General features: G+C 43.8%; 1 protein-coding gene and 1 long non-coding RNA gene across 2 annotated transcripts in view; both read right to left on the bottom strand.

Moving 5' to 3' along the window:
* LOC133353681 (uncharacterized) overlaps positions 1-12,591 on the bottom strand; it is a 49,858-nt gene extending 37,267 nt beyond the window's left edge. The window contains exons 1-15 of the mRNA XM_061570111.1: positions 12,585-12,591; positions 10,979-11,003; positions 10,728-10,815; positions 8,947-9,093; positions 7,742-7,935; positions 6,205-6,275; positions 5,958-6,085; positions 5,035-5,187; positions 4,514-4,719; positions 3,731-3,819; positions 2,643-2,770; positions 1,793-1,945; positions 1,218-1,423; positions 437-525; positions 189-316 (exon numbers count right to left, since the gene is read on the bottom strand). Of these exons, the coding sequence (XP_061426095.1) occupies positions 189-316; positions 437-525; positions 1,218-1,423; positions 1,793-1,945; positions 2,643-2,770; positions 3,731-3,819; positions 4,514-4,719; positions 5,035-5,187; positions 5,958-6,085; positions 6,205-6,275; positions 7,742-7,935; positions 8,947-9,045 (1,644 nt within the window). The 5' untranslated portion in view covers positions 9,046-9,093; positions 10,728-10,815; positions 10,979-11,003; positions 12,585-12,591. The remainder of the gene's footprint in view (positions 1-188; positions 317-436; positions 526-1,217; positions 1,424-1,792; positions 1,946-2,642; positions 2,771-3,730; positions 3,820-4,513; positions 4,720-5,034; positions 5,188-5,957; positions 6,086-6,204; positions 6,276-7,741; positions 7,936-8,946; positions 9,094-10,727; positions 10,816-10,978; positions 11,004-12,584) is intronic.
* Positions 12,592-15,417: 2,826 nt separating this feature from the next.
* Positions 15,418-21,379, bottom strand: LOC133353682 (uncharacterized). Its single transcript, XR_009756427.1, has 3 exons — positions 21,246-21,379; positions 16,520-16,604; positions 15,418-15,440 (listed from the first exon to the last, which is right to left on the bottom strand). It is a non-coding gene; the product is annotated as an uncharacterized LOC133353682 (long non-coding RNA).
* Between the last annotated feature and the right edge of the window lie 2,172 nt (positions 21,380-23,551).

Here is a 23,551-nt window from a genome sequence, read left to right as displayed (position 1 = left end):
TTTTCCTATTTTGATAGTTGTTATCACGATGTAGAGAAAGGGCTGTATTTGAAAAATTAAATGCATCATATTCCCAATGTCAAAAACCATCATGCAAATAGTTCCTTTCCTTCACACTAACATTGAATGAAATCGGTTTTGTTTGAACACGTGGACAGTTTACACATGTGGTGTGTGACATTACTTACGCCTTTAAAAGCTGGGAAAACTTCAAAGTCAGAATAATTGGCAAGGGCACTGAATTTTCCAAAATAGGTGTTGAGCAGCGTGGAGCTGTTGATGTTCTGTGTGCAGTTCTTATTCATCATTGTCACATCTGTGGGAATTGACAAGATGGCATCGGGTTCATTGCTATAATTTCATGAAAATGAGGTATAAATAGTCATTAGATGTTTCAGCTCATTTTTTAAAGATGTAAATTAAGCATTTGACCCACCTGCGCCAAGGAAATTTTTTATTTTATTCAGTTCTGCAAGTTGGATATCTTCACTGAGAGTTCCATAAACTCCACTCAGACTCTGCGAGCTGTACAACAAGAACAACAAGCAAGAATATTTTGTTTGAGATTATAAAACACAGGCAATTTAAACAACATTTTACGTCGTATATTTATGTAAAAGTGTGACACAGATGGAGATGAGCGAAATGTAATCTACATTTATATCGATTTCTTATATTTTAATGGCAATATGAAAACGTACTGTATGTTCTTTTTTGGTGAGCAATCAAGATGCATTTATTTATTTCAGCAAAAAATGCCCAATAAGCTGTTAGACTCTGTTTAATGGGCACCCTGTGATGGTACAGATGCTACCTTGTACTGCGAATGCTCTTTCAGAGAGTACTGATGCATTAATATATGCAATAATACCGTTTCACAGAACATTTGCACATTGATACAAATTATTTTAAAGTTATGCAAAATGCAGAGAACATTATATGAAAAAATGCAAGCCATTGACACTCACTACCATCTTGGAACATCATCCTTGGTCTGTCAATAATAATAATAAATTCATTACTGTGATAATTTTTAAGAAAATATGAGATGCTCCATTCAGTTCCTGAAGAAGCTGCCAGCACGTGGTATTGAAACGTCGGACATCATTGCAAACAACATGCAGTCCAACGCAGATTCACATCAGAGAGCTAACACAATGATCCATGAATATGCCACCTTGCCACACAAGTGACTGCATAGCGCATAGGACACTCACATGCTTGCAAACGCAGTGCAGTTGAGTCCCGTGGAAATGTTGCCCACCATGCCAGCGGTGATGCCCGGCAGGATGAGAGGGGACAGCCTTTGATTGAACCACGTGGACACATCCGCGTCAGGCATAGCGGCCAGCGAAGGCCCCAGCTTTGTCCACACGCTGTCCATCACCACGGCCCGGGCAGAGGCATCAAACGACTTGTTTGCCTGTGGATGACAAGATCAACGCCTCGCTTGAATTCACGTAAGAACAACTCGTCATATTCCTCATCATCGCTGCCTTATAAAGAGTTCGGAGGTCACTACTGGACAGGTACAACTGTGGAAAAGCAGAAATAAAAAATAATCTGGGAGTAATTTTTCTCATCAGTGGGGGGTCTATGACGATGACATGAAATGCTTCAGCTTAATATACGGAAGAAATCCATCAAAGGACTACAAGATAAGCGAATAAATTACCACCTTTAATTTTGTTTCAACAGGGGGTCAAACTGGTGACCTCTGGTCAACAATGCCAGTGTGTCCAGCTTCTACAGCACCACACTATAGCTCTAACGCGCGTCCCGACGCACTTACCACAACGTTAAAGCGATCCACGAATGTTGCCATGTTGTTGATGCCGTTGATGTTGGGGAAGATCGCTGACAGCAGGGTAGCGTTGTTCTGCACGTTGGGCTTGGCAGCGTAGTCCGCCAGTTGTACAAGCGATAGAAGGTTCAGGACTTCAGCCTAGAGCCATCGGGAGAAACCGTCATGAAATCAGTTGCACAATCGCACTACGTGCTTAAGTCACACGTCCAAGAATTCACACTTTACGAGTTTCAACAATTGTATGAAATGTATACACCGATGTTGATTTTATGGAAATGAAACAATTGAAAAAAATTCGACTTTAAATTAAAACAATCCAAATGACTGACTGAGCGAAATGCCACGAGAAAAAATGTATTAAAGAATTGTATCTTGTTCCCAAAATGATGAAATTTAATCAAATCCCAGAATTGAGGAGGTTTTGGTGGAGGAGGGATCATTCCATACATACGGAGTGATTAACTTGCTATCAATTAACAATCAAAAATAACGTGTAAAGGTGTATCCACCTCGAGTACAAATCATGTGATCACCAGTTTTAATGTAAAATGCTCTCAGCCTTGTCTAGACCACCAACTAAAAATAGAGGTGTTTGTGAGAACACCTTTGCATTATGTTATTTTTCTTTGTTACAAGTCTGCAGGTATTTTCCTATTTTGATAGTTGTTATCACGATGTACACAAAAAATCTGCGTTTGAAAAGTGTAACGCATCACATTCCCAAAGTCAAAAACCATCATACACATAGTTCCTCTCCTTAACGCTAACATTAAATGAAATCGGTTTTGTTTGAACACGTGGACAGTTTACGCATGTGGTGTGTGACATTACTTACGCCTTTAAAAGATGGGGAAACTTCAAAGTCAGAATAATTGGCAAGGGCACTGAATCTTCCAAAATAGGTGTTGAGCAGCGTGGAGCTGTTGATGTTCTGTGTGCAGCTCTTGTTCATCATTGTCACATCTGTGGGAATTGACAAGATGGCTCGGGTTCATTGTTGTAATTTAATGGAAATGAGGTATAAATAAGTAATATTTTTAAAAAACACGCTTTCATGAAATGTACCGTACTATTGGAACCTCATTTGCCAGTAAAAATATGATAATTTGTTTTTACCCTTCTATCTGGCAACAAAACTGACACCTTTTTACAAGGAGTCATGTTTGCATAGACCGCAATACCTGCAGTCATAATGCAAACAAAAAACACAACTCTGATAATGTGCACTGTCCTTGAAGTTGATTGGTCCACACCCGAGACAGCTTTCCTTAGAGCATAGTCTCACATGGGTTGGACCAGATGACGCCAAAAGGCGCATTTGGTGTCACCAGATGCGCCTTTTGGCGTCATCTGGTCCAACCCATGTGAGACTAGGCTCTAAGGAAAGCTGTCTCGGGTGTGGACCAATCAACTTCAAGGACAGTGCACATTATCAGAGTTGTGTTTTTTGTTTGCATTATGACTGCAGGTATTGTGGTCTATGCAAACATGACTCTTGTAAAAAGGTGTCAGTTTTGTTGCCAGATAGAAGGGTAAAAAACTAATTATCATTGTAACGTACTAGTAATGGCAGAACGCCACGACTCCAGGAAGTGGCCCCGAATCTTGCCATAACGTAAGGGACCGTGGGCAATTACAACCAACGTCAGTTGACCCGTGAACAATTAGACCGAAGCCGAAACATAACATGAAATATAATGTTTAAAAGTTGTATATTTTTTTGATAGAATATAGTATTGTCATCAGTGTGACATAAATATACCAAGTTTTCAGTCGATATCACATTGGGTAGTGGGTTAAAATTGAGTTACAAGCTTTGAGGATACAACAACAACAACAACAGACAGAGTTAAAAGAAAATGTGTAATAGTCATGGATGTATCAGCTTATTTTAAAAATATGTAAATTAAGCATTTGACCCACCTGCCACAAGGAAATTGTTGATTTTATTCAGTGCTGCAAGTTTGATATCGTCACTGAGATTTCCATAAACTCCACTCAGACTCTGTGAGCTGTGCAACAAGAACAAGCAAGAAAATTTTATCATAAAACAGTCAAGTAATTGAATCAAATATTAAAGAAAATGTTACGTTGTGTATTCATGTAGACGTTACAGAGATGGAAATGAGCGAAATGTAATCTACATTTAAATTGATCTCTTATATTTTAATGGAAATACAATGACCTACTGTATGTTCTTTTTAGGTAAGAAATCAAAATGTATTTTATTTATTTCAGCATGAAGTGCCCAATAAGCTGTTAGGCTCTGTTTAATGGGCACGATGTTATGGTACAGATGCCACTTTGTTCTGTGAATGCAGTTTCATAGAGTACTGATGCATTAATTCACGCTATAATACAGTTTCACAGCGAATGTGCACACTGACACAAAATATATTCAAGTTATGCAAAATGTAGAGAGTATTACATGAAAACGCGTGAGACATTAGAACTGCCTAACATCTTGGAATACCACCCTCAATCTGCTATGAAGGATCTTTTAATTACTGCGATAATTTTTTTAAAGACAATATGAGATGTTCCATGAAGTTCCTGAAAGAGGAGCCAGCACGTGGTGTTGAAACATCCGACATCATTCCAAACAACATGCGGTCCGACCCAAATTCACATCACAGAGCAAACACAATGATCCATGAATATGCCACCTTGCCACACAAGTGACTGCATAGCGCATAGGACACTCACATGCTTGCAAACGCAGTGCAGTTGAGTCCCGTGGAAATGTTGCCCACCATGCCAGCGGTGATGCCCGGCAGGATGAGAGGGGACAGCCTCTGATTGAACCACGTGGACACATCTGCGTCAGGCATAGCGGCCAGCGAAGGCCCCAGCTTTGTCCACACGCCGGCCATCACCCCGGCCTGGGCAGAGGCATCAAACGCCTTGTTTGCCTGTGGATGACAAGATCAACGCCTCACTTGAATTCACGTAAAAACAACTCGTCACATTCCTCATCATCGCTGCCTTATAAAAAGTTCGGAGGCCACTACTGCAAAGGTACAACTGTGGAAAAGCAGAAATGAAAAACAATGTGGGAGTTATTTTGCTCATCAGTGGCGAGTCTGATGATGACATGAAATGCTTCGGCCTAATATACAGGAGAAATCCATCACAAGACTACAAGATGAGCGAATAAATTACCAGCCAGTGTGTCCAGCTTCTACAGTACCACACTATAATTCTAACGCGCGTCCTGACAGACTTACCACAACGTTAAAGCGATCCACGAATGTTGCCATGTTGTCGATGCTGTTGATGTTGGGGAAGATCTCTAACAGCAGGGTAGAGTTATTCTGCACGTTGGGCTTGGCAGCGTAGTCCGCCAGTTGTACAGGGGAAAGAAGGTTCAGGACTTCAGCCTAGAGCCATCGGGAGAAACCGTAAGGAGATCAGTTGCACACTCGCACTACGTGCTTAAGTCACACGTCCAAGAATTCACACTTTACGAGTTTTAACGGAGCAAAATGCCACGAGAAAAAAAGTATTAAAGAATTTATTTGAAGCTTTTGTGACTGCAGGAATCCATATTCTTTGGTTCTTTCGGTAAAATCACGTAGGTATAAAATAAAATAAATCACGACGTTTCGGGCACAACAACTGATGACCGACGATTGTGTTGCGTCGTGATTTATTTTAGTTTATACGTACGTACTTTACCGAAAGAACCAAAGAGTATTAAAGAATTGTAACTGTTCCCAAAATGATGGAAATTCATCAAATCCCAGGATTGAGACGGTTGCATTGGAGGAGGGTTCATTCCATACGGGGTGATTAACTTGTGATCAATTAACAAAAAAAAACGTGTAAAGGTGTATCCACCTCGATTGCAAATTATGTGATGACTAGTTTTGATGTTAAATGCTCTCAGCCTTGTCTAGACCAGAGGTGTTCACGAAAACACCTTTGCATTATGTTATTTTTCTTTGTTACAAGTCTGCAGGTATTTTCCTATTTTGATAGTTATCACGATGTACACAAAATATCTGCGTTTGAAAAATGTAACGCATCACATTTCCAAAGTCAAAAACCATAATGCAAATAGTTCCTTTCCTTAACGCTAACATTGAATGAAATCGGTTTTGTTTGAAAACGTGGACAGTTTACACATGTGGTGTGTGACATTACTTACGCCTTTAAAAGCTGGGAAAACTTCAAAGTCAGAATAATTGGCAAGGGCACTGAATTTTCCATAATAGGTGTTGAGCAGCGTGGAGCTGTTGATGTTCTGTGTGCAGTTCTTGTTCATCATTGTCACATCTGTGGGAATTGACAAGATGGCATCAGGTTCAGTATTGTCATTGCATGAAAATGCAGTACAAAAAGTCGTGGATGTTTCAGCTCATTTTTAAAAGATGTAAATTAAGCAATTGACCCACCTGCGACAAGGAAATTGTTGATTTTATTCAGTGCAGCAAGTTGGATATCTTTACCACTCAGACTCTGTGAGCTGTACAACAAGAACAAGCAAGAATATTTTATTATAAAATAGTCAAGTAATTGAATCAAATATGAAAGAAAATGTTACGTTGTGTATTTATGTAGACGTTACAGAGATGGAAATGAGCGAAATGTAATTGACATTTAAATTGATCTCTTATATTTTAATGTAAGAGATCAACTCCACTCAGGCTTTGCGACCTGTGCAACAAGAACAACGATACACCGATACTTTATTGCATACGTTTACACTGTGTTTATGTGTTTTGACAAAAATATTCCACTTTTTGAAAAAAATATAGTCAATATGAAACGAAGTTCATTTTCACGAGGTGACCACGTAACTCAGATGTGATAGGATTTAGTCGACATCGCTGATATCCTGGTAATTAAACTGGATTATCAAGTGCAATGAGATTAAGGTCTCGGCCCAGTCACTGTACAAAAAAAAACTGATATCAATATATTTGTTTCTGAACGAATGTTGTCTAATTCCAGTTCGTGAGAAATAAGTATCAGCTTGACGGTCGTTTGAATATCATTATCATTGGCAGAGCAGGTGGGAAATGGTCCCCTCTACTGTGTGAACTAGAGGTCATTTGAAGGGATTTCAGAGATAGCTCCGTGATAAGTGCTTCCGTGGGTCGTTCTGCAACATGAAAGGTTGCGTTGCAACTGTGAGAGATCTGAATGTATTCTTCGTCTGATGACAACACGTTTGTCCTAAAGAAATTCGTTTTCAATCTAGATTTAAAAGTGCATAGCTCCAGTGGCTTCCTCATATCGGAAGGAAGAGTGTTCCAGACGGCCACAGAAGCGTATCTGAAATCGCACGATGCAGCGACCGAGCAAATTTACAGCATTAATTGTAGACAATTCTAGCAGATATTAAAGTAGCATTAATGTAATGCTTATGGGTGCACGGATTGGGTTTAGTGGTAGCCCATCACCACAAGCTGACCGTGATCCAAATCCCATTCCAAAAGTATCCAACCCAAGATTCTCCGGATCCAATATTTTCATCGCGTCGATCTGATTTTAATGATAACGTTCATGCCTTGTGGGGGGGAGGGGGAGAGTTTGGTAAGGGGTGGGGTGGCTGTGGCACACTGGTTTGCGTACCACACTATGAACTTGGTAACCCGAGTTCAATGCTCTCGGTCATGGCTAACATCAGTGGCCAGTGATATCTTATCCATTGCCGGGCAACCCCCCCCCCACACACACATCACCAATCTGTTCTGATCACTAAACAACCCCATGGCTGACACAGCGCGAATAAGTCTTCATCCAGCATTGTATTGACAACTAAATGTCACGAATGCTATTTTTCTCCACTCTTTCCTTGCCTCTAAACGACATTGAGCGACACGTGCCGCGTGCCAGTAACGATGGGCACGTTGCTGTGAATCTGGTTGCGCAACACACCGAGGATGTTGCCGTTAACGGACGTGGGGGTTATTTGTGAGCACGCACATTGTGACGAAATTGACGCAGGACACGTTGATGGGGATGTCTGCTATCTCCACCGCGGTGATGGACGGGAGAAAAAGGACGAGTCGCGTTTGAAACCACTGTGTTCCCTCGGCATCCGACAAAGTCGCAAGAGACGGCTTCAGGGTGTCCCAGATGCTGGTCATCATGGCCGTCCTCACGTCAGCTGAAATCGTCTGTGCGCAAACACACGCATACACACCGGACAAAGATCCCCCGTGTAACCTACACAGGCTGTTGGGGCAAGTGCTGTTAGCGAGCAATGTATACGAAGGCCAGTACAGCGTACGAGTGGGTTGCGTTGCTGATGGTTGCGCACCGCACCAGGTACTCGTTTAGGGCTGAGACAACTCAGGGAGGACCAGGACAAGCGTAGATGTTAGCTGTGGTGGGGCATTGAACTCAAGATGTCAGGTTCAGAGCGTAGTGCACCAACCACGATACTACCACTCCCCACATGCATATGCATGCACATGCACACATATGCACAAATACAAAGGCAAGCGCTGTATAGCAAGCACTTATTCGGACCGGCAGAGCACATTAACAGGTGGTATTGTCTGGATCGCTGCATCGCTGATTCTCACTCCTCAAAACCCATACACACATACAGATATTAATTTTCAAAAAAAAAATGCATTCACAGTGGAATATCCATTTCCTACAGAAGTATTTACATTTTTACATCTGAATTTTCTCACAATGTAATCTCAATTGCCCGCTCGGTATCATGTCATGAGATAAAAATATGCATTCAGATTCCTCACAGAGACAGGCAGACACTGCCCGTTAGAGAATGTCCCACAAAAGTGGACAACACAGACCTAACTCTTGTACGCCTTCAGTGATCTCTGGTCCACGTGATCGTAGGGTGCAGTACTTTCCCACCCGTTTAAGGTTGAGATGAGAGGGAGAGGCAGGAGAGTGTGTGAAGGGGAGTGGAGTGAGATGAGAGGGGAAGTGTAGGATATTGCATGCAGGGGAGTAGAGTGAAATGCGAGTGGAGCGTTAGGGGAGTGTGTGGAATGGAGTAGAGTGTGATGCGAGAGGAGAGGTAGACACCATCATGGATGAAACATTTTCCACCAGGCGGACGCAGATATGGGACCGAGCAAGCGAACTAACAGTGTATGCACATCAAGCAGAGGGACATGTTTAGATTGGGGTGCAGAGTGGAGGCCACACACCATGTTGATTCCATCCAGAACGTTGCCCAGCACGGTGAGGTTCTTCAAGTTGATCGTCACCGATCGACTGACAATAGCGCTGTTTAGAAACTTTGACATGTAGAGCTGAGCGAGCTGGTCGGCCGGGATAAGTGACAGTGTAGAATCCTGCACACCAAACACAACCGACGTGCGGTCAAACATCTCTTTACCCCCCCGCCCAAACCCAAAACCGAACCCTGCCAAGCCATACCAGGCCAGCCGAGCAGGTTGTATTATTTTCCACTGCAGTAGCCGCTCCTAGACACGAGTGTCACAGGCAATAGACAAGTCGAGACGAGTGGAGATAACGCCGTGACCTCACACTGTACTGAAGTCACACGCATTGACTGCATAATTAGTCCCGCCTCTTGGCCCTGCTTGGCCCCGAGCCAGATTTTATGTCTTGTGAGCAGAGGTCGCAACCGGGTACCCGATACCCGTACCCTACCCGATACCCGGCTACCCGTACCCGGCCGGGTACCCGTTTGCGACCCTGGTGCGGCCAGGTACGGGTACGGGTAGGCAATGAGTCACTGGTGAGTTACTGTTTGTCACTCATTTCCCAACGTCTTGTCTCTTCTCACAATTCAAGTTCCTGGTGCGGCCAGGTACGGGTACAGGTAGGCCATGAGTCACTGGTGAGTAACTGTTTGTCACTCATTTCCCAACGTCTTGTCTCTTCTCACAATTCAAGTTCCTAGAATCAACCCACCCGCGCTTGCAACATGGCTTCATCCCAGAGTTTTGCAATCAGTTACCCGATATCCGTACCCTACCCGTACCCGGCTGGGTACGGGTAGGGTACGGATACGGCCGGATACGGGTACGGGTACCCGTTTGCGACCCTGGTGCGGCCGGGTACGGGTACGGGTAAGGAATCAAAACCCGTTTGCGACCTCTGCTTGGGAGGGCACGTGTGTAAGTGAGCACTCATTTGTTTTTGTTCCGCTATGAAATTGGTTAACATTTGGATGACAAACTGAGAAGGGCCACTTTGAAAGTGTTCAGTAACTGCGATCTACCAGATAATGCAAAATGAATACAGATGCAAGGCTGGAATATACATATTAAATACCTGTGGCATCTTGGTGGATTGTGGGTTATATATTGGGTAACAATGTGATGTAGAACTGTTAAAGTACAGCCCTTCTGTCAATCCACTTCTGGAAGAGGGATTCCCCATGCCATGCAGGCCACGGGGATTACGTGACCACATGCTGTGTGTGCAATTAGCACGATTCGTTACGAATAACGAAAACTTATTTTCATCAATAACTCTTCTCTCGAAAGTGAAAATCATATCAAGGACAATGACACAATTTTTTAAAATGTTATAATGTTCTTCTTTAGGGCAATGCTATTGAAGAATGTGATGGCATTGCTTTGCGTGTGTTTTGTACACCACTGCAATTGGAGTTTAAAAACAATATTAAGTTTTTGTTTGCATACATCGTAGATGGACGTACAAGTAAAATACCATTAAATTGTGTACACGCAGCAGTATAAATGTATACACCGCAGCCTAGTCGATTGACAGTTCGCGTGTGGTGGGGGTTAGGTAGGGTAAGGTGCAGTTTATTCCCAGCCTCTCACGAGGCGTCTGGCCATCGTGGAAGAGTAGGCCTAAAGCCCTCTTATTAAGAGGGGCTTCTCTCGAGCTCCCTCTCATGGAGGCCCTTCTGCCAGCAGGGGCCGCCGAGTATAAGCAACTACGGTGGCTGCACCTTTCACCTTCTCCGAATACAACACCTGGGACTTACGTTCAAGCAGGCGAACTCTTCTGCTGTGAAATTTTCCAGCTGTGCGGCGGTGATATTTACGCCCAACAACGCATTGCCCAGCACAGTCCTTTATAAACACATATAGACACACACGGCGACAACAACAAATGTTAACATTGAAACCGATTACGGTCGCTGGCATCGGCATCGCAATTAGCACGTCGTATTTGTAAATATAACAAAAAAAAGTGTGTTCATGCATGTCTTGAATGGTAAAAAAAAACACTTACACATTTCTGCCTGTACAGTTGACAACTGTTTGAGAGAATAGGAAAAGGCAAAGGCAACGCGTCACTTTGACACGTCACTTTAACACGTCACTTTAACGCGTCACTTTAACGCGTCACTTTAACGCGTCACTTTAACGCGTCACTTTAACGCGTCACTTTAACGCGTCACTTTAACGCGTCACTTTAACGCGTCACTTTAACGCGTCACTTTAACGCGTCACTTTAACGCGTCACTTTAACGCGTCACTTTAACGCGTCACTTTAACGCGTCACTTTAACGCGTCACTTTAACGCGTCACTTTAACGCGTCACTTTAACGCGTCACTTTAACGCGTCACTTTAACGCGTCACTTTAACGCGTCACTTTAACACGTCACTTTAACACGTCACTTTAACACGTCACTTTAACACGTCACTTTAACACGCAATGGGCTTTCGCGAGCAATTTTCATCCATAATAGAGGTCTTTGGGTTAGATTGCGTGAATATATCAATGTGTCGTTAAACCCGCCACCACCCGACACAGGCTGTGGCCTGATGATGCTCGTTGTAATTACTGGCGAAACGTCGTACTCGAATTGTAAATGTCGTGGGTTTATTTTCCAACACACAAGCGGTTAGTGCTGAACTTGTAACAAATTGGCATGTTTTGTTCACGTGACAAACCTTACTAAATGGCTGTGTAGGGTGGTGGCAGGTTAACAACGCATTTATATTTACGCTATTGAACCCAAAACACTCTATGATGGACAACACATCACATGAAGGACACTTTGTAGGGTGACTTAAAATTTTCAAAATGTTTGAACGCAACAAAACTAAAAACACCACGACAAAGAAACTTCAACAGCATTGGCCAGCCAACATCAGAGGCTCTCAGTGCCTGCGATTAAATCAGTTTCGCTCCACGTTCTGGGAGATTTTTGTTGTTGTTGTTGAACTTGACTATGTGAATCAAGCTCCCAGCTTGTGGAGGAGAACATCGCACATGTGTCACTGATAGACTAAACTATAGAGCGTACGTGCACCTAACTTCATGTCGCCTCTTGCTCGCATTATAATCTTATTTGTGACTCGCAACGCAGATCTCCCGTGTCAAATAGCCGGGGAAACTGGCTGAACGGGATAATCCGTGTAACAAATAAAAAAACACATCGACATCGTGCCAAACAAGAGGTGGCACAAGCGGAACGCCCATTGGAGGGGGGGGGGGGCTGAACGGCACAATCACGACATCCCACGCAGGAGGATTACGCAACGACTAGGGAGGCCAGAACCAGCCTTCCCAGTCAACATGTAAAGTTGGGCAAACATTAGCATGTGATTGAAGCCATTGGATCAACGTTGTTGGATCAACGTTGTTGGCCCAACATGAGAGATTAGTAGGCAAATATGAGTGGAGTACAAATAATTGGTCAATGGAAGAAGAGGTTACCGCAGAGAAACAAAGAACAGCACCGAGAGATGTGTCGATAGAGATTGGCTGAGATTTAAAATGTCCAGATGCTGACCCAAAAGACTAGCCATTTCGTTTAAACGTGTTTAGGACATGCATATCGATTTGTGTGGACTGCGTTTTATCACATAAAAAAAACAAATCACATACCTTCCGAACTCTGCAATACGAACAAAGACAACACAAAATTAGATGTCAATAATAACAACAATGTAAAAGAAACATTCAAAAGTCACACTTTTTTCACAACAATCCGTCCCATCACAAATGAAACAAAACGTCAGGACTGGCGCAACCGATTCAATCATCAATTCATATCCACGCTTCGATCGCTGTGACCACGACCAGCAGCATGACCACGTGGCCAACCTCTCCATCCTCTTAATTCTAGATTTGAAGCTTTCGTGACTGCAAGGATTCGTATTCTTGGGTTTTTTCAGTAAAGTCACATAGGTAAAAAAAAATTAAAATTAATAAAAGTCTTTTTATTTTACTTTTATAAATTTTAATTTTTTACCTACGTGACTTTTCGATAAAGTCACGTAGGTAAAAAAAATTAAAATAAAAAAAAGTATTTTTATTTTACTTTTATTAATTTTAATTTTTTACCTACGTGACTTTACCGAAAAAAACTAAGAATACTCTCCATCCTCGTGGACTCCACCGCCCACGCGGACTCAGTCCGATGGCCATCGACTCTCTCGTCTGACCCCCACACCGCGTTCAACCACCACACTGGAGCAAGGCACCATTTCTGTGAAACGTGCTTTTTGTTTTGCGTTTAAGTTTATTCTCCTCCGCCCGCACCTCAGATTAGTGCAACTGGCAACGTGCGGTGAGAAAGTCCGACATGCGTACAATGCGGGTTATCTCACTCTTCCATTCACCTGATGTGACGTACGCTTGTGTTGCGCCCGAAACGTCGTGATTTAAATGTATTAATTTTTTTATCTTTTATTTGTATTTTTTATTTGTATTTTTTTACCTACGTGACTTAACCGAAAGAACCAATTCCCTCCCATCATCTAATATTCCCAAGATCTTATTGAAAAAATACTTTTCCACGTTAATAAAACGCGTTAAACTCGTATCTATTGCAGCTATAATGGTGATGTTTGTTACCGACTGCTTTGAATGTGCTCGGCAAAGGTGATGTTTTTTGTTATTGCATTTTTTGTCGTGTGCGCTGTTCTATCTCGGTGTTAATGTAAATCTTTGAATACAATTTGCCAAATCTTTGAAAAACCGTCACGCGAACACCGTGCAATGCAAATACCGTGGGCGTAAGTACGCACATTTGTGAAATGTTATCAAGTTCATCAGCAAATAGTTACGTGCTTAAAAAATACCCCAGGGTGTCCTTTAAACATTGTATCATCAATAACAAAAAACAAGAACAGAGCTTGAGTTAGGGTGATAAAATCACACGCAAGTACAAAAAGAGAAAACGCCCCCATATCGTCTTTTCAAACTGTTAGGAAAAGTCCTCTTAGTGAGCACCTATGAAGGCCAGAACGACACCCGAGGGGGTGGGTGGCCAGCAACCATGCCCAGCCGCCTTTGTCTCCCTATTGGCGATGTTTACACATCGCACCAGGTACTATTTCTAGACAATAGTCGACCTAGGGGAGGCCCAGGACCGGTTAAAATAATCGTCACTGGTATTGGCCGTAAGCGGGAATCGAACTTGTGCCACAGGGTTCGTAGTGCAGCGTGCTGACCGCTACACTACCACTCCCACGTACATGCAGGTACAGCACCACGCACTTAATCTTAACAGCGGTGACGACCGCACGAGCCTCGTTCCTCTACGCCGCCGTGTGACCGCCTGCATGTCGATTCGAGACTCCCCAGTGATCACCGGTGGTGAGGTGCAAACCATGAGGCGTAGATCACGATGACTGCCCAACACAACAAGCGTTTCGATTTAAAGCCTTCGTGACTGCAGGGATTCATCTTCTTGGTTCTTTCGGTAAAGTTACGTAGAAGGGAAATAATAAAATAATAAAAATAAAACGCGTCTGAATGACTCGTTCAGATGCTGTATTTCCGACAGACCTGTTCTTCACCTGAGGACGGCTGCCTGCGTTGTGGCCGAAACGTCTTGAGAATGATTTTATTATGTTTTATTTTTATTATTTTATTAGTTCCCTTCTACATGACTTTACCGAAAGAACCAAGAAGACAACAAGCGTTGTGCTGGCTGAGCAAGTCGATTCAACTCAGCCACTACCCCGGATGCCGTAGAATGGCTCACGTTAACAATATATATTGGGCATTTTTGGCAGTATCATAATGGTGAGAAAATCACTGCTACTTGCATTGACTTTGCACTGTTCGCTTTTAGGCGTTCTCCGGTCTAACACTGGTGAGACAATGCCATGACAAATGCTGTATCTGGTGTAAGCTAATCAGTTTCAAATACAATGCATATGTTATCAGAGCATGTTCTTTTGTATGTTTTGCGACAAGTGTGTGTGGTTCATGCGGACTTGATGCCTTGCAATGGGTATATATTTGGTGTTTGAACATAGACGAAACCTATTCTTATTTGCCAGAAAGGATATTCTTATTTTCTCAACATTAGCAATGCAATTGTAGTGCTGCTGCTTTTTCCTAACGACATTTGAAAGACGCAGATGACTGGCATGTCGCCTGCGATAGTTTCGACTGCTTCGGCTGCGCGATGTCAAAGATCGCTAAAGCCCTTCAGTAAAAAAAAACGTAAGTGTACAAGAAACATACTTTTCAACCGCGCAGTGAAAACCGATGCCTAAATCTATGAATAAAGCGTGATGTGTGTTTGGACAGCCTGGACATTCCAGAAACAGGTACCGAATTCAAACTATTTTAAAGATTATTGATTAGATTGTCTTTGGCATGCCAGTCATTTTTTGCCAATGGTTTTTAAATAAAAACATGAATTGTAAAAATGCGAGTGTCCATGAATTTGAACCATGCATAAAATAAAGCAAATATTTACCTGACCAGCCACATGATGTGAACCTACAAATGCAAAGAAAAAAAAAGGTTAATGTTTTACTTCATCATCTGGAGCAGCCAAGGGTGTTTGTGGTGACGTATTCTGAAGATGCTGTCACAGTGGTGGTGTGGTTAGAACGCTGGAATTGAGGTCGCCAGTTCGACTCGATATCCCGGAGTGGCAGCTGAAACAATGGCACAGGATTCTGAAACTCCCCTCCGCCTCTGTCCGCCCAGGAGGATGAAAGGGGACACCGCTGTTAGTCCATTGGCATCTAGCCAGAATGGAAGAGTAGGCCAAAGCTCCCACCAGAGGGGCTTTTTAGAGCTCTTATGCCAGCAATGGTGTGAGCATTGCAGTTTCAGCTTTGTACCTTTATCTTTACCTCATTCTGACGACAGACAAAAAGCCATGCTTGGGTTACTAGCATCTGGGGTCTCACCCCTTGAAGAAATTAAGGAAGTTGTTTTTTTAAACTCTAATGAAAAACTATGCTCCTTTAATCCACTTATTGACTTCAATCTTTCAGGTCTAACGAGGACGACTTGTGACACTTCATGGCTTCAAACACACGTGCGTTGTAGAACCACATGACCCTCGATGCAGCTCAGTGGCTGGGTGGTAGATAGAGCGAGTGGAAGGTTGCGAGTTCAAATATTGGTTGGTGGTGGGGTTACTCTGCCAGCCCAGCATCTATCCGGGGTCGATAAATTAAGTACCATTTTGTGGACAAGTCAACAGTAGTTGTCTGTACAGACCACCCCCCCCCCTGCCCCGGCCAAAGAACTGTGGAATTCCCACTACTGGTTTGGGGGCTGTAAACAGGAGATGAGCACCAATGGCTCAACGCCAGATCTCAGAAGCCATGTCAGTTTGAGCACACGAGTATTTGTGCCACCAACCACCGATTTTAAATACGGTGCTTTTCAAAGAAGACAACAACCATATTGCTATGTCCCGAGGTATCAACAACGAGGATATTATAAACGTCTTTAAGCAGCCAGTGCGATTGCCTTAGGCCCGTGATGCTGTCGGGGCTTCATTGGAGCCAAAGGCAAAACGTCAGTGACGGTTGACAGGCTTGCGAGGTGACTTCACCCACCTTGAATGATTGCCAGAGCAAATCCCAGCGCCGTCAGCAGCGCCACTCGACAGGTTCCACCCATCGCTACAGCTGCACGGGTTTCCTATGCAATAGAAGAAGAGTTCACACCATCAGCTATTCAAAAACTCACCACATTCGTTTATAACACTGGCTTAAAACGGCCAGAAATGTTTATAATCGGCGACGATTTAGACATTGATACAAATTTGGACTTCACACCATCAGCTATTCATTGCAGGGTTTCTTTATTTAACCCCATGCACGCAGTGCCGGATGAAGATTGTACGGGGACTCTAGCATATGTTATAAAGGGGCCCTAAATAAAATAAAAACACGTAAATATTAAAACACATACATTTTAACTTGCATAGTAAAGTAACTGTATTTCTTTCATTTGCTATACAGCCAGATAATACGACAAATCGCTAACCTAAAACACCCAGTCGTTCATAAAAGTTGAAGGCGGTATAGTACTATAGTAATAGAGAAAGTGCAGAATCACTGAACTGGAATTGATAGCTTGAAAGCATTTAGCGCGGGGCCCTTGAAAGTGCGGGGCCCATAACACATGCTACTTTTGCTACTAGGATAACCTGGCACTGCATGCACGGGTTGGTTTGAATTCAATATGGTTGATCTCTTCCAAGACGGCAAGACAACATGGATGAGTAGGCCAAACAGCCACGTGTAAGGGGGGGGGGGGGAAGGTTCTCTAGAGCTCCCTTTAGCGGAGGCCTTTCCGCCAGCAGTGATGCGAGCGAGACATAGCAGGGCTTCACCTTTTGTTTTTTGGCATCACCCTGTGTATGATTTAGTTCCCACCACTCCGTATTCACTTCTTCACTTCATTTTCCCATTATCTTCGTCGAGTTGTATTGGTGGGGGGGGGGTGAAGGGGGGGGGGGCTGGAGGGGTGCTGAACACCGCCCCTTCCACCCTCCTAAACTAAAACTAAACTTTTTATTTTATCAGTTGAGGCCCACTGAGCTCTACAGCTTTTTCAAAAGCGACCTGACCACAAATGATAGCTCAAGGGAGCGGCGTATCGTGTGAAAATTGATAGCAACCAAATTGCTCGAAATGCATTTTCCTAAACGTGGAGGGGAAAACCGGAGGACCTGGAGAAAAATCCACGCGGCCACGGGGAGAGGAGAGCATGTGATTTTCAAATATACAGGGATCAGGGTTCGGGATCGAACCTACGACTTCCTGCATACCACGCGAGGTAGATAACATCTCGCCACTGCGACGCTGTTAATCGTAATTTACGAGTTAATCGCCGCGTCGATTCATTACCAATCAATCCATGGATCCAGTAATGATGCGACACGTCCCCTTCATTTGATTGGCTAATATCAGCAAGATCGGGGATTCCTTCGCAGTCCACTTTGATTCTACCACAGCGCTCCTATTGAAGGCTCAGCCCCCCCCACCCCCCCGCTTTTCACAACAGTTAACAAAGTAATAATGATTGTTCACTCACACGGTGACAGCAGCTTTTTCTCACATTCACAGGGGCTAAACCCTGGGGTAGATGTCACAAAAGGCACAAACGTTGACAACTCCCCTGCCTTTATGTTAACCGTGTAGTGTGCCCCACCCTGCTGTATTCTGAAAGAGGTCACGCTACAGGTGCGTGCAAAGGTGTGAGTTCAATGTGATCACACACAATTCACTCCACTATCGATGAGGAAAACGACTCAATACATCGGTCTATATACCACCTTGGCCTCAAAAAGAAAAAAAAAATAGGATATGTTTCGGAAAATGGCCCATGAAGAAAGCCCCATTCGTCCGAAATGTTGCCATATATATGTTATATATGTTTACTGTTAAGGCAACAGTGTTATTGGCAAATGTGTTGAGTTGTATTCGTCAATTGTGCTTGTGCATCACTGCGGACGCAGCAGCAGCACCAAGTATGTGTTTCATTCTCGAGTTAGTTCCAACGTCCCCTTTGCAAAAGTGGCGCAGTGCTTTGGAAAGCCCAGATTTCCTGAGCCCAGATTTCCTGAGCCCAGCTACAACTTGGGTTCTATTCGTTCTGATTATTACAACTCAAATTGACAACCCAAAGTCAATCCACTGCTGGACGAAGCCCCTCCCCTCCCCCCACGGTACGTCGGTCATGTCGGTTGTCTGACCATACTTCACCACGCTGGTCAATGCAGGTTGGTGAAGGGGGGGGGGGAAGGAACATGGCAGTACAGGTTCGGCTGGATTAAAAGAAAAAACTCCCCACTGACGTTATCCATGGCCGGGAATTACGGTGGGACAATCATGACGGACGACAACTCTCATGGGTCGACTTAGCCTCAAATGCGGTAGTGCTTCTTTCGTTTGTGCTGTGGGGACAAAGGATGCAGGGTGTGGCTCTGGGCACATCAACTGCTGTGCCGCCGTTAAGACGCAAATAGGTCCACACGAACTGCTCGCGCACAACGATTCGTTGAGTTTCTCAACCAGGGCTGTACCTCCTCGACCGTTTGTCATTGGACAGCTACTCGCACGACGCGTTACAGGAACATCGTAAAGTAACTTTCGGGAAGTGCTGATGATCATGACGATGGTGATTGTGACACACCAAGTCACCTCTAATTTGTCGAATGGATTTTTTTTTTATTGGGCCATTATAACAACATGTGCACTAAAATGTTCACGAGTGAAATTCAATGGGCAACCGAACGATGATCTACCATTTGTACCTGTAGAGAGACAATTTTGTCAATCCACTGCTGAACGAAAGACTTCCCTGAGACTGTGTCGGTCATGGGGTTTACCTTCGACCATACTGCAGGTGGAATAATCGTAAAAGCAATACAACGTGCCATCTGCTTCAGGGTGGCAGTTAAAGATCCAGTGATGTCGTTCGCGAGAGTTAGCCATTGCGTGCCAGTGGCACGATCAAAATCTGGCCACATTTGACAAATATCACCTGAAAAATTATTCGAGTTGAAATCGACACGGTAATCATTGTTCCGACTGTAAAAAAACGTGGCGGGACCCTGCAAAAAATTAGTCAAGAGACTCCGTAAGGTTTTCCTGAGTTAACAAGCGTAATACATGAACACACATGTTCATAAACAATCTCTACGTGCTTGAATTTTAAATAGCAAGATCATTTGCTGGAATCGACACGTGTGAACAAGGCTATAGCAAATACATCACCAAAGCTTCGATTTGCGCTTGTATATGTGACCGTGAGCCTGAAGCGGGGAGTGGTGGTGCAGCGGTTAGCGCACTGCGCTGCGAACCCTGTCACCCAAGTTCGATTCCCGCTCTCGGCTATCACCAGTGACGATTATCTGAGTCGGCTCTGTGCCTCCTCTAGTTCGACTCAGCCTCAAATAAGTACCTGTTACGATGTGTAATCATCACCACTCGGGAGAAAAAGGCGGCCGGGCGTTGTGCCAGCCATCCACCCCCTCGTGTGCAGTTTCGGGCCTTCAAAGGCGCCCGCTAACAGCACTTCCCTTCCCTCAACAGCCTGTTACGACAATATGGGGGCGTCTTTGCCTTTGTTAGACAGAAATAGAGACTATTATGTTCTCATCTTACACTTGCACTGGTTTTGACTCGCGTGTGTTTCGTTCACGACCGTTAAAAACCTCGCGCGCTAGTTGGGCAATATTACTTTAGGACCCTGCTGTGATGAAGAAAGTTCGACCGTGCTTCACCGCACTGGTTAGCGCGGGTTGTTGAAGTAGAAGTGTGACCCAGGACCGGCTCAAATATCGATATGTCTGTGTGTTGAACTTCTTTCGCACCGTACGTAGCCAACCGTCCCAATCAGAGGATATATCTCATGGCTGGTGTTAGCCGTGGCTGGGAATCGAACTCAGCTCGCCAGGCTCAATACAGGGCAGTTCGCTCACCGCTACATCACAGCCACTTTGACCACGTCTCTCTCCTGTTCAGCGGTGCTTCAAGTCAGAAGCGTCTGAATAAGTGTTTAGTCACAGCTCGTGCACAAGAAAAAACAAGTCGGATCCAAAACGTTCAAACCCTTCAGATATGAATCTGGATGACGCTGGATTGTTGCACTGCATGTACATCGCTGGAGGGTAAGACATTATTTAGATCTTACATTGATTTCTTATTTTAATTTCAATACAGCTATGATCGTACACGTTTTTTTATTGAAGGGTACGTTGTATCTGACTTAAGGATAGGTTTATGTTGGATCCAGTGAAACGCATACAGATATATGCATATAACTAAATCACACTTAATGTGCCCGGATCTCTTCATATCTCAGAAGCGAAGCTTTACCCTAGATAGTGCTTGAACCCATCACGTCTGGCAGAAAACGCTGGTTCCAAAAGGTCTCATCGGCTGATGAACTAAAATGTTGCATTTCGAATTTGACGTGTTCAAGGAAATCCCTGTTACGCTACTTAGTACATTAAGAATAATAATACAATAATATTGTACGGCTCTTTTCCATCAACTGCTGGATGAAAGGGGTTTTTTGTTACCATGCTTCAAAACGCTTTTCTTAGTACGGCTTGGTGGAGTTGGGGGGGGGGGCCAGAAACAGCCCTGGTTCTTGACATCACTCGCCACTGATGTGAGCCGTGGGTGGGTACCGGGCTCACAGAGCACCACGCGCTGACTGCCGTGCCACCACTCCGCACCGAAACGCTATACGAACCCCACCAAAGCAAGATACAAACAACATACAATCTCTCGCAAAGGGGCACAACACAAATTTAATTCTTACCTGTCGCCGAGCAAGAGTTGAAGGTCTGGAAATGCGCGATCCGAGAAATTCAACACCTTTGGCGTGTATGTTCAGGCGTTGAATGAGACGATGGGTGATCTTGAAGGTACAAATACAGGTGGGTGGGTGATGAGGTCGTCAAGCACGGGGGAGGAGCCCCGTTTGAACAAGTGTTTAGGCAAGGCTCGTGGACAGGAAAAACAAGTTTCATCCAAAACGTTAAAAAACCTTCTCACATTAATCAGGGTGGCAATAGATTTGCATACTGCATGCACATCGCTGGAGGGTAAGATCTTACACGGATTTATTATTTTAATCTAAAGACAGCTATGATCGTACATGTTTTGGGTTGAAGCAAAGGTAGATTGTATCGGACTTAATGGCACGTTTCTGTTGGACTTAGAGGCCGTCCATAAATGACGTCACGTGATTTTGGACGATTTTTGACCCCCCCCCCCACGTCAGACCCCCACCCCGCAAATATGGCGTCACAAAGCTCTGCCTCCCCCCCCCAAAAACATGCTTCAAAATCACTTTTAACTATTGTCATTGTAGTGCGTATTTAATCTGGCGCTGCACTGATGTTGTAGGAGAATACATGTATTACAAAGTCTATTTAATTAAATAGAACGTGTTGTCTATAGGTATTTAAAGTTGCGCATTTTGATGTGACGTTAAATTTCTCACCCCCCCCCCCCCCTCTCGTCGCTAAATTTGATTAAACCCATATCTTAAAGGTGTGGTATTTGCCTATAACGTCTGGCAGTGCACCGATGTAAATTCTAGGAAACATGACGCTGAGACGCTGTATGTCAAAACCGGTCCAAAGTTTGCATGGATAGCCCTGGTTAAGTGCTGCAAAAATTATGCACTTTCAGAAAGCCGCGGGCCAATGAGTAATGTAAGAAATACTTTTCTGTATATATATGTACATTTAATGGGGAGGCAGATATTCGAAGGAGACATTTTAACACAAAGGCTTTCGCGACCAAATTATCTATAAGAGAGGTTTCTTCAGGATTCGATTGCGTAAATATAAATGTGTCATTAAACCCGCCACCACCCGACACAGCCAATTTGTTAAGCTTCTCACAATAACAAAGCATGTAAATTCGTTACTAATTCAGCACACCGGTGTGTTGGAGAGTAAGCCCATGTAAATGTTGTGGAGAGTAAACCCATGTAGATTTTGTGGGTTTTCTCTCCTGGTTTAACGACACATTTATATTTACGCGATCTAACCCACAAAAACCTCTCACGAAGGCGACATGTTATCTGCATATCCATCTTGTTCGTTATATTCTCCACAATTACCCAAATTATTATTTGTAGACAGTACTTGGATTAGCGTGACAACCACGTTGTCGTAGGAAGCCACAGGCCTGCGCTCCGTTTGTGAATCGCAACGCAAATCCAATGTTATATTACGCTTCGATGTTCTCCACTTTGTATTTCATACCTACGTGACTTTACCGAAAGAACTAAAGAGTATGGATGCCTGCAGTCACGAAAACTTCAAATCTAGATTGTTCTCCACTTTCACCAACCTGTACTGGCCACCAGCATGGTGAAGTTTAGTCAAACAACCGCCCAATACCCGCACGGCATGGGGAGACCCTTTCACAGAAGTGGATTGACAAAATTATCTGTGTCCATCGAGTATTGTGTGCATTCCATAATAACTGTGGCGCTACCCTTATCATACCGCCTACAGTCATCATCGGTGCGCGACCACAGACAGCGTTTAAACACCATCACGACAGTAGCGGTGCAGTGGGTCACGCACTGCACTCTGAATCTGGAGACCAGAGATCGATTCATGGCCAGTGCTATCTGAACCCATCAGCGGCCAGTGATATCTCAGCCTGTCGTGGGTGGTCGCTTCTCACCAACCCATACTGGTGAAGTATGGTCAAACAACCTATAAAAGATAGGTTCTTAGCTGTGCCTTTCATCATTACTATCTTTATTGCTGCAATATTTAACAAGGTTTGTGTTTTGACTACCCACACACACACAATGGACACAGCCTCTCTACGTATTAATTAAAAAGTTATAAAACTCCCAGAACTATTTCCGTAAATGTTGAAAAGAACATGGCATTTATTTCAAACGTACTTAATGTGTTGTGTAACACATTAGTACACCCAGAAGTAGCTGTCTGCTATTTTCAATGCAACATTTAAGATTGACATTTTCCAAAAGTGAGGACGTGATACCCAAATAATTGAGTCAACCCAGAGTACGAATGGTACCACGTCACAAGGCTTCACCTATCCCATGGTTTGCGCAACCCTCCACGCGGC

Source organism: Lethenteron reissneri, chromosome 44 (assembly GCF_015708825.2).
Source record: "Lethenteron reissneri isolate LAM-NWPU_2019-01 chromosome 44, ASM1570882v1, whole genome shotgun sequence".
In the NCBI taxonomy this organism is placed as follows: domain Eukaryota; kingdom Metazoa; phylum Chordata; class Hyperoartia; order Petromyzontiformes; family Petromyzontidae; genus Lethenteron; species Lethenteron reissneri.
The sequence above is the reverse complement of the archived record's forward strand: the minus strand, read 5'-3'. Positions and strand labels throughout refer to the sequence as shown.